The sequence below is a fragment of the Nylanderia fulva genome, unplaced genomic scaffold (genome assembly GCF_048542155.1).
Source record: "Nylanderia fulva isolate GAGA-0341 unplaced genomic scaffold, ASM4854215v1 Scaffold6, whole genome shotgun sequence".
Lineage (NCBI taxonomy): Eukaryota > Metazoa > Arthropoda > Insecta > Hymenoptera > Formicidae > Nylanderia > Nylanderia fulva.
Window position 1 is genome coordinate 329,798 of NW_028190698.1, and position 12,387 is coordinate 342,184.

Here is a 12,387-nt window from a genome sequence, read left to right on the forward strand (position 1 = left end):
CTCGATTTAGCTCGTATCATCCCGCACCCTTGGCTGAGCTCTACGCATCGAGCAAACACTGCCACGCATGTAGAACAAACACACACACGCGACAATGTGTACACAGTCAATGAAGAGATATATGGGTGTACGAGCGGTGGCTCGAAATCTTCGCACGCTTCGACCGTTCGCGAAAAAAAAGCGACCTCATCCCTTGGGAAAAATTATTCTGGCCGTATGTGTCTTCACTTGGTACTTCAATTTTTATATAATACGTGTCTTTTGAATTATGAAATAATTATAAGATATATATATATATATCATATAAAAATTGGTTTACTCTAGAAACAATTTGGCCGTCTAAACTAAATTAAAAATTTGTCGTTCAAAATTGTCATATAATCACTGTTGTGTATATTTTAGCATATAAAGTCAATAAAATGCGTACATTGTAAAAATATTTATTAATAATAAAACATTAATAAAAAGCTAACAAGAAGAGAGAGAGAGAGAGGTACAAAAATATATCTATTCCCTGATACGAGCAAATAACTGGTAGAGGATCGGGATGGGAGAATCCGTTTAACGTCATTGATATGTTAATTGGTTCAGAGTTCTCACCGCGGTCGTTAATCCCCCATGAAAACGATCGCGGGGTACACGACGAGTACCCACTAGAGTAGAAAACCCCCGCGTACGAGCCACGTGACCCTTCAAAGGGCAGTAGATAGCGGCCACTCGAAATTTCGTGCTAGTCTAAAGTAATAGATTAATCGTACGCGTCGGTGGCCGATGAAAGGGCGGGAAGAAGTGGACGGGATCGTTAAATATTGTACGCACCATGAAAAACTCAGCCAACCATAGGATCGGCCGTATGGGCCACTTTTCAACCCTTCGCGACGTCTCCGCGATGATATCTCTTAACGTCCCTTCCCTTAATGTACCACAAAAAATTCTCAGTTCAGTAAACATACCGCCGTTCCCTACACGGACGTATAATAATAAAATTAATATTTTAATTCATTAGCTATTTAATATTACATTATATGCAAGATTTATATTCAAGATAACAGAAAAATATTATTTTTTCAGAATTTTTGGGCAAAAATTGGCGCTCGCGTTCCAGACCTTGGATTAAGAAAGATAAAAAGATGATATATAGTGAATTTTTTTCTTGCTCGTTACAAAGACGGTCGATTATGATTTGTGAGAAATATTCTTTTCCACCCCGGCGTGCTGGTAATTATTATTGATACATTCCCGGTAATAATCTCAACGACCCAATTAATACTATCGGCATACCGATAAGCGCAGTTGCGATACACGCAATAATTTATCGCGATAATCCCACAATGACCGTAAACTATCGCTCACGCATGCATTTTGGTCGGCTTGCACGGTATTTCGTATACTCCACGGTCCAACAACAACGGCCGCCGATGTATGCTACATCGCTGTAATCTGTAATACTACAATAGGCTATCCTTCCGTATTAGAATAAAATTCACTTCGATGCGTAACGAGGCATTGACAAATGGCGTGCGTGGCGAGTTATCTGAAATTACGCTTCTATACGCGAGGCAGAGAACCGATAAAAAGATTTATTAACAGAACCAAACATTAGCGTTGATGATTCTTGCCTCCGTTAAATCAATAATGAGAATATTATCCACGTGTTTGTAATAAAATAATCATAATAAAAATAATTGTCACATGTATGTATATATAAAATCCCCATTAAATGTAAAGTCGACTTTTGCATCTCTCTCTCTAAAAATAGAATCATTGCGAAGAATGAGAATTTTCATCAAACAAAAGTCTCTCGACGCGGAACGAAATCTCTCCATCCCCTTTATCTATATCGAGTTATTGGCGGTTTTCTCACGATGCATTTCTGCGACACGAATTAATTCACGCGAACAAACAACGGTGAGCGTACATACGATACCGTCGCGTTCGAAGGCAGAAAATATGTGTATAGATCGCATCCGCGCGATCTCCCGCCTCCTCTCTGGCTCTTCATCCAGGTCCCCGACGACCACCGTCAACCCGTCGGGCGGTTTACCCGGTGTAAGTCGACAACTCACTCCATAAACCCGAGGCGCTCTGTGTACTCTGTACACTGCGGCGAGTTTGCACGAGATGCGCGCGAGCGAGGAGGATGGGATGAGTGACGGAAAAGCCGTGAAAATAATCGGAATTGCAAATAAATCTACTTAACTTATCCGATAAAGGGATACGCGGAAAAGGGCTTGCGAAAAGATGAAAAGCACGATAATATGTTTCTCTTTTTTTCTCTCTCGAACGAATTACGTTATAATTTCGTGTCGCGAGAGTTTGTAATAATCGGCATATGTGTGATGGAAATTACAGATTGTTGCAGCAACGTAAATATAACGGGGACCAATATTTTCTCGCGACCGGTGCCTGAGATATTTTCTCAGCTCATCTCGTCGGAAAGCTATAATTTACGGAAAAATAACGGTATCGGCGAAAAAATTATCGCGATCTGCTCTCCAAACACTGTAATATAACACAATTACATCTTTGTACAAGATGACGAGTAACTACACGCCCGGGATTTGTATTTTACCGTATGTATCTCGCGTGCCGTTGCAACCTTCCAAATTGGAATGCGAATGACGCATTTACCTTCGCGTTTCGCAAATATAAAATGTGATTATAACGCATTCTCCTGCGAAACAGTCTAAAACTCGCTTACATGATTTCAGTTACATACGCAATTAAACTCGAGTATGGACAAAAAAAAATTCTGTATATCTTAAATATCATTTAAATACTACCTTCGTGTCTGAAAAACACAAGTTTCTTTCGTCATCAATTGCGCGCCATGCAATTATAAATTAAAATATTACCAACCACAATCGACTTAGTCTCTATACCTATATACACCTACTACCATTCTCTCCTTTCCATTACATTCATTCTGAAATAATTTTTGTATCTTAAGCTAAGGGTGACATATATGACCCATTGTAATCGCAGAGATTACAGTTAGTCTACTTTCAGCTAGTAATAAAATTGTCAACGTATCTAAAGAGAAAGAGGCAGCGAGCGCGAACGTGTACACGTGCCGCTACGGAAACCGATGAAAGAAAAAATCGGGAAGAAGGATGAGATTGGAGCACAAAAGGATCTAGACAATACCGAACGACACGAAAACCACTTACCGATTCCGATAAAAGGAAGCCGATTGATCGCCGCGAAACGCATGCATCTCGCACGATTTCAACACACGAAATTACGACCTCCACACGACCATTAACCGTGACGAAATAGAACTCGCGCTCTACAGAAATAAAAAAAAAAAAAGGTCGGATTTCTCTCCCAGCGCGCGCCCGCGTGTTATCCGCCTTACGTCACCAACTATTTCCAATAATAGCATATAAAGACGACGACGCGCGGTAAAAAAGCACTACTAAATCACGCTGGTCGTCTCTGATTTTTAGGAACGAAACTTTATAAAGACACAAGGATAAGATAGATCCACGATTCGTAGGATCTATATAGTAATATAGATTTCTGCCAGTAGTATATAAGTTATGTATCTACGATTCTGATCTCGAATTCTTCATTATACGTTCACTGCTTTCTCCGACGAGCTCCGCGTCACGAAACAGCGGCTTCTCACTTCCTCGTTTCCGAAAGAAGCACAAAGTAAAGGCAAGTAAACAAATGCAAAAGGCGTGCAAAGGGGGACGAAGAGTAGCGTGTGCCATGAAAGGACCGGAGAAAGGCGAGAGAAGGAGAAAGAGGGTTGAGAGGAACTACGTGGTCGGGCGAGAGTGCACAACGCGAGGAGAGAGGTAGCTTGGTGGTGCTACACCAGCAACAGGTGCCCGTCAAACAACGTTCAACGAACGTCTCTAGCAGCGCGAAGCCGCCTCTCTCTTTCCGCCCTGCGCGGAACTACTCTTCCTCTTCTTTCTCCTTCTTCCGTTGGTTTCGCTTCGCACGCGATTCTCGATAATTGATTCGCTGACGAGACAGCAGGACATACTCCTGTCGGATCCGCAAGCGCGATACAAGCCGTATTAGATAAAAAGAAGGAGAGAGAGAGAGGGTGTGCTATTCGTCGACATCGTTTCACGCTCGATAAATCTCGCTGTCGGCTACCGATAAATAATTCCCTCCCCCTCCCTCCTCCCCCGAGCATCACGCGCGGCTTCACATTACGCAATCATCGAGATTATCTCTTATTCGCTGCGCGATTTACGCCAAAGTCGTGTTGGAGAATTATAAAATCGGCCTCTTCTTGCTTCGAAAAATTTTATAAACACGGATCACCCGTTAAACGTAATTTCCAAAGTGTCACCTTTCTCTTCATCGAATTCCTCGATCGATTCTCCTAATTTTTTCTTTCACCTATTTGCTGCGCGATACTTAAAATTCCAGACTCTAAATTAAAGATAGAAACTTTTCGAACTAATTAGGGGCATGGAGATAAAAATATATACTCTCTCCGTCTTTTAAAAAGATGTCTTAGAGCGCTCTAAGCGTTCCAGAACTTTAATAAATACCTTTTCTCTTTTTGATCGTCGAAGATCGAATACGTAAAACGAGGAGTCATTTTTCCATTTTTCGTAGATGCATTAAACAACTAGTTCGAAAGAACTAGAACCTATAATTTAAGATCCTCTTCAAAATGCATATATAAAGAAAGGCAAAGGAATCAGCCACGTAATCTCACAAAGGGCGGGAAGGCCAAAGAAATAAAGGCGGACTTCAAACCTTCTCTTAAACCGGACTCAACTCGGTTTTCGAAATAGTTCCCCCACGACGCAAACCGGTCATTACAAAATACGAGACGCGCGATTAAATAAATGACATGGCATTCCTCGCAACGTCAGCGATGAAAACGTCGATGCCAACGAAATCTGCCGAAAATCGAAAAATTCGACGGCCCCGTCTCTCTCGACTAAAACCGCGGAACGTCTATTTCGGATTTTATCGGAAAAAAATATACGGTGCTGTCTAAAAAAAAAAAAAAAAAAAACGGAGAGATTCGAATCTGAATGATTGCTTCCGCCTTTATGCGATTGATCGTTTAATACTTCGTAGATTTTACTATACAAAACTTTGTACAATTTTAAAAAAATTTATATTACGTAATTATAACAATCGTTTACTATAATTGAATTGGTATTAATTTTATATTGTTTTTATTCAATTCCAAAATCTGTTGTAAATGTTTCGGACTCGCAAAGATATGAGAATCTTTACTTAATTCATGGGCAGTTCTCGCAAAATCATCTCGCTGAATTACTGATTTTCGCCGAATGAGAAACGGAGAAGCAAAGTGTATCTTTCGTTAAAAATTTCGTGGAATGCGCTGGTAATAAAAGGCAATCAAATTTTGCCGTGTAATTGAACACGCGAAACACTCTGCCAGCACGAGTAAAGGGAGAAAGAGTTAAAGATCGTCAGGAGATTTGTCCATTAATTAATAAGTAAACCGAGCGTTCCCTTTCCGGTTTCCATCGGAGAGATACTTTTGTTTTTGAACGAGAAAACGACAGTGAAGGCCGATGTTTACGAATCTTACCAGGCAGTTAAATGTAAAACCTTCAATTTGACTTTAAAAAAACATCTCGAAAGTCTCTGATTACTCCATTAGCCTGATACGTTCGCAGAAGGCAAGCAATTAATCGGACAGTGAACGGTATATATTGAATTCTGAAATTACCGCTACGAAAAGCGACAATAACTTCGCAACGATAAATAACGCGACAGAGAGAAGAGCAAAAACCGAATTAAAATCACGAGCGACTGCCATGATTAAGAAATTAAGTGCAAAGTTAATCGACCTCGCCTGCGATGCCACAAAGTCGGCGAATATTGCATAAATGAATAAATCATCGCTTTAATCAAGTACACACGAGCGACGCGTTGATATTACAAATATCACTCTCTAATTAGGACTACCCGAAACAAACACCTGCCCTCTCCGGTAAAACCAGTATTGCGCGTTGTGCTACAAACTCGAACGAGTGTATACCGCGTGAAAAGATATAATACCTTGCCAAAGTTCTTTCGCGAGAGCAATAAGAGGAGGCACGAAGAAATATGCTCGATCGCAGGAGGACCATAAGGACAACGGCACAAACATCGTGTATATATATATATAAGATATAAACCCGGGCCATACGATACCTCCCGTATTGAATATGTGCGCGCGAGTGTGTTAATATCACGTATTAAGAAGAAACGGTCCATCGCGAGAGAAACAGGCAGAGCTCGAGCGACGACGCGTGTAAATTCGTGCCACTTATACGGCAGCCTCGCTATCGGATCGGATCAGGGTCCCTCCAGAGGCTCCCAGGAAATTCCACGAAGCCACGAATTAGTGTGAAACCCATCCGGGGCGCCCGGAGGGTCGGGATGCGTCTATACGGGGTACGGAAGACATTTTGGAAGCGAGGGGGAGAAAGAGGGACACATGTGTGTATGTATGAGATTAATGTGTGTGTGCGCCGTCGCTGCTGCTGCTGCACGGTCTGGCGACCGCAGCACGCGACACCATATGGTCTGCCGTGACCTCCGTGCACACAAACACACGCAGCCCCCCTTGAAAAAGACTCGCGGAATTGAGGGATCCTAACCGAATCGGCTGATGCGCCATCCTCGAGCGCGCACGCCCCGAAGATTGCCCCTCGGCTCCGGTAGAAACGCGACGGAAATTCGTAAAGCGCCGTCTGAAACTCTTACCGAATTAAGAACAATGTTGCGCGGACGCACGAACCACCGGACGTCCTTTCAACCGGGAGATACTGAGGTATGGATTGAAAAGAAATAGCGATTGCCTCCTCGAGCTATTGAGACGCGACGACATAGTTGTCAAAGCTGAAGAACTTTACGCGGTTGTAATAAAAATGAAAAACAATTTTTTTTTGTACGGGATATATAGCTTAATTAACTCGAAAATTATCCTTGGGAGCAATTTTAAGATTCGCGATATTTTGATTTTCGCGGAAATATAGAGCGTTGAAAAATTAAAAATTCTTCGCGCTATATAAAAAAATCGACCGCGGACTCATCGCGGGATTTACGAGCCGAGAGGTCGTCCGAGCGATTCCGGAACAAGCGCTGTATAGATTTACTGCGATAGCTAGGATACATACGATCAAACGCAGTGGACGCGTTGATTATGCGAGTCAGTGACCCGTTGTCGGGCCCGAAAATTACGAGGCGAACTACGGGACGGCCTTTCGACGCTACGCGGAGGGTTATTTATTCCCTTCGGAAACGACGCGAAATGTTTTTTTTAACACTACCACCGGCGACGGACACGTTCGAGAGGGCTCGACAAGGGGGGCAAGCGGAGATAGAGAGAGAGAGAGAGAGAAAGGAAAAATAGAGCGAGAGAGAGCAAACGCAGGGACACCGGACGGTGCTAACGATAAGTGAAACTCCCGTAGGAGCCACTCGGGACGGCGGTTACAGCACCCTCGAGGACGCCGTCGGTGCCTATATCCTAATAGAAACGTAATCGCGTAGTTTTGCCCGCTGAATAAATCATCGCGGGGGCTTCGAATGAACGAGGGAACGTCGTGGATTAGCGATCTTCGCCGTTGGGGCACTCGTAGATTTACCCTATTCGCTTTCGCACACGCGACTCACCCATTTGTATTTATTTTTGTTTTTATTTACATTGCTGCATTACAACGTAATGCATAAAATAATTTTATTTCCATCACGTATAATCATGCATATATATATATAGATCAATGATTCTTAGATGCTCTGCTATGCGTATTCTCGGAGATATGCAAATGTAAAGTTTAATTGCGGCAATCGAAATAACACGAAATCTTTTAAAGTCTCGGTAATTGCGGGGAACTTTATCATTTTATACTTCGCGACTGCGGCACTTTCGAATTTTCCACGATACAGCAAGAAACGAGAGAGCCTTGACAGTTCTGCGATTTTTATCTGTTAATAAATCAGTTAAATGGATACATCGAGAGGATTTATTCAGCTGCTGGTGTGTTTAATCGCGTCGGAAGACAATTTGCTTCTTTTTGAGCGAAAGTCAGGCAAGAAGACGAACGGTAAATATTGAATATTTCTTACAATCGATCGTTATTATATTATCGGTTTGCAAAAGAGAGCCACACACATCTCTCTCTTTCTAACGTGCGCGCGTGTACGCACGTCATCTACGAGACGATGCTGGTTAACACGAGACTCTAAACAAATTTGACGCGGCTCGATTATTGTTTAATTTTCTTCGATCTTTGTTTGCGCGATTTGAGACATTGAATTGCAAAACTGTCACCTGTAATAGTATATTCGCGAGTTCGTGATGGGTGTCAAATTTTCTACGCGTACGTGTATATCTATCCGCAAATCGTCTATTATTCATTCTTTCAAATATATAGAAAGCTAAGTGTATATTTATAATTATAATAAAATGTATTTAATATCTGTAATTTTTGTTATCATGTAATAAATGAAAAAGAGTTATTTTGAACGGTGAATAATATTTTAGCTCTTATAGAGAGAAAATTTCAAGTAAGCCAGCTCAAAGCTCTTGGGGAAAACATCACGAAACGTTGGCGTTTCGTATCGGTCGCTATGGGATGGTAAAATCATCATCCTCAATAACGTTGCTCGTAAAGATTACGATCGCAAGTATCGCCCGAGTTCATCCGAGCGTCTCTCGCTCGCATTAGATGCCGAAGAGATACGAGCAAAAACTTAATTTACGAGTTAACCTAATTACGCATATAAAATCATGATATATTTTTTCGATCACTCACCCAATGCTGCGTTGCTACTACTTCTCCTTCCGGTCCGTCGAGGTTCTGTTAACAAAACAATTGAAAATATTGTTAGAAAGGTTACCGATTAAATATACGAAATATACGTTCACGTGATCATTGTATGACACGCTGATGTTCGAATGCAATATCTAAACGCGGCTGCTATCGATTGTGAGATTCAAGAGCTGCCTAATCATTGATCGAGTGAGTCATGCTTGTTTTCGACGCCTCGTCGGAGGCGTCTGTATATACGATGTCGCGAAAAAGAGCAAAATTGATCGAGACAAATGTTTAATTTTGCATAATGAATAATAAAACGACTTTGTGTGCTCAAGATTTTCAACAGTAATTTACAATTATGATAGATGAATTTAATATCGAGTATACTTACGTCCTTCTTTCTCTTCACTGTTGCAGCACCTGAAATCATAACAAAATTCACGTTTACAAAAAAAATTTTTGATAAAAGCAGTTTTTCGATAATAAAAAAAAAAAAAAAAGAAAGTGTATAAGATAAATACAGGGTGTTCGGTAACTAACGAACCAACGATTACAAATGGATTCTTTGGTCAATTTGGGAACGATTTTTCCTCAGCAAAAATGTCGAAAAAGGTCATCATTTTTTACAACTTTCCAATATTTGTCATTATGTATCTTTATAACTAAGCCTCAAATTAAAATTTTATTATAATAAACTCCACCTGAAATTAACTGAAGAATGTAATTATGTTAGACTTTTAACTCCAAAACGTTTAGTTTTCAAAAAACCCATTTTTTTTCAATCGCTTATAACTCAAAAATTATTGACTTCTCAACATTTTTGCTAAGGAAAAATCGTCTCCAAATTGACCAGAGAATCCGCCCTTAATCATTGGTCCGTTAGTTACCGGACACCCTGTATATCCCAGATATATTCACAGAAAGTAAAGAAAATTATTTTCTTTTAAACATGCGCACTTTTCTCTTAATCTCTCCCCCTCTTTATCTCGATAAAGATAATGCGATAACAAAGGACTCACCGCCAGCGGGATTAGGTAACCGTGCGCCGTTGGTACCAGTGGGGGTCGCTGGATTCACGACAGGGGTAGGAGTACTCACGGTACCTACGGTAACCGGTACACCCCTGGTCCCGAACGGAAAATACGGCGAGTCCGGGGGATAGGTAGCGCCCTCGACGCCACCACTACCCCCGCTGCCACCACCGCCACCCCCGACACCTCCACCCGGCCCCCCGCCCGGTCCACCCGCTGTAGGACCGAATGCACCACCGCCGTACGCCTGGAACAGAAATCGAAACATGTTCTTTTTTTTCCCTCGATATTTTATTTACATTTCTGGAAGCGACAGTTATAATCGCAATATTGTGGCAACAGATTATCGATAAAATAATGATAATACAGAGTGTATCGCTTATATATATATCGTTTATCGAAGTGTTTGAACTATGAAAAATAGTAATCAATTCGATATAAAAATGTTACAAAATATTAAAAGTTTCTTAAAATAATACCAACTAGGAAAACAGTGTATGGTATATCTGTTGCAAATAACTGTCGCAAATTGCAATGGAAGGATGACGCAAGGGGAGAGGTTTGCGAAATGGAGGAAATGCGACAACGATAACTCGGAGGCGGCTTCAATAAATCATGCATCGAAATCAATATTCCTTATCAGCTACGGTTTAACGACTGTCGATTAGATATTGCTCTCTCTTCGAGCGCTTTTGAAAAATTTAAGTATACCATATTCATTTCGTTTCCGCGACTTATATAGAAACGTTTAAAAAAAAGTAGTTAAATTATGTCTCTGCGAATTATCATGAACAGGAAGAGTGAACGAAAATAAAGTTAGTTTTAGACGATGAAAAGATGTGGGTCCAAGGTTTCTCACATGCCACGTGTACATGATGACCTTTCACGTAAGAAACGCAAAATAGAACGTTATATGTTGCGCGTTAATGTGCTTACAAGAATGATCAATAGATGACAATCTTTGTTTCGTGCGATAAAAATTTGGGAAAAGTAGTTTAAAAGTAGTAATTAAAAAATATATAATATATGCACTTTTTTTATTTAACAAAGAAAAAATAAGACAATTGTTTTAAAACAATTTTTTTGTGAAATATATATCTCTTGATATATATCATATATAGATATATCGTTATGGATGAAAGAGAGAAGGCAGGAGAAAAAAAAGAGAAAGAGAGCGTAAGTGATATTAAAGTTGGAAGTTGACGACGCTCAACCGCAAGGAACGATATTTATTCCGTTTCATTCGTGATTCTCATTATTTGCTATTATGCATATAACATATTATAGATGTTAATTTTATGTTAATAGATTGGTAGTATGGTAATTGATTAATGAATAAAAATGGATCATGTAAATATGGATAAATAATTAGGAGTTTAATTCAGCAAAATCACAAAGAGAAATTAATATTCTTAAAATGAATGAACTAATCTAATACACATGTTGCTTCTTCAAAGAGGCATATTTTGCATATTATATACATTATCGATAAATAATACGTTTTCTAGAGAAGATATCCAAATGTGACAAGGAATGAGAACCGCTTCCCGAAAATATCACCCGAGGTAAAGTTTTGGGATTATGTCGGGGTTGCCGGAGAAAGAGAGTGGAGTCGGGGCGACGCGAAGCGAGTAACTTTTTCTCAGATAAATTCGCTCCTACGACTGCAATAATTATTACGCTCCTATTTCTTATATAATCCCGCCTCGTTTGGAGATTCAAGTCGCTCGCGCAACAAAGGAAGAGCCCTCGAATATTCCAACATCTCTCTCGCGCGTCGCTTGACTCGAATGGGGAAGAAATAAAGCGCGATACGCGATGGCAGAGAAATCGCTGCGAATGGTATTGTTGTGTGAAGGTCAATATCAAAAGATCACTCACCATTCCGTTGTCTATCGTGGATCCATACGGCGTTTGAAAGGTTGACTTTTCTGAAACAGATAAAACGAATCGTAAAAATCTAGAGAGATAATATGCTCTTTTTCATTCAAGAAAGAATGCGTGAATTTGGAAAGAAAATTCTTACATATATTTATATAGAAAAGAAGCTCATTGTTTATATCATAGTGCATAGCGACTACGTAAAAAAAAAAAAAAATTAAAGTTATTAGTACATTTATATTTGACTAAATATATAAATTATATCTTCAGGGTGTAAATTATGTTGAATATTATATCAACTGTGCGGATCATAATGATACGTGTACGAAGCTACTACATAAATTTATCATCCCTCTCACGCGTAATCCTTGGACCAATAAAAGCGCACAGACGTCCCACGTGATACTAAAAGGAAAACAAAGGAGAAGGATATCTGAAAAATATCCGCAGTATCGAGGCAGAGGAATGGGGAAGAAAAAAAAAAGAATAGTTCACATCTTACAGCCCGCAATATTCTTAGCGCGTGAGTCGCCGCGCCGGGGCAAAAAGGGGAGCGAAAAGAAAGTTCCCCTCTTCGAGAGGAGTCGATGCAAAATTAATGCCGGGCATAAATTCGCGATGCGTCTTTATAAATCAAAACCGCGATCGCGCTAAGAATCCGTACGCCGAGATATATATACATGCGCGTTTTCCACGTTGCGGTCGCGATA

At 40.4% G+C, this 12,387-nt stretch overlaps 1 protein-coding gene across 9 annotated transcripts in view; it reads right to left on the reverse strand.

Annotated features, from left to right (window-relative positions):
* The window catches only part of LOC114944466 (protein daughterless), a 115,064-nt gene that overhangs the window by 85,119 nt on the left and 17,558 nt on the right, over positions 1-12,387 (reverse strand). For all 9 annotated transcript variants that reach the window (XM_085487922.1, XM_085487923.1, XM_085487927.1 and 6 more), the window contains exons 3-6: positions 11,678-11,727; positions 9,785-10,043; positions 9,157-9,185; positions 8,763-8,807 (exon numbers count right to left, since the gene is read on the reverse strand). In XM_085487922.1, the coding sequence (XP_085344048.1) occupies positions 8,763-8,807; positions 9,157-9,185; positions 9,785-10,043; positions 11,678-11,727 (383 nt within the window). The remainder of the gene's footprint in view (positions 1-8,762; positions 8,808-9,156; positions 9,186-9,784; positions 10,044-11,677; positions 11,728-12,387) is intronic.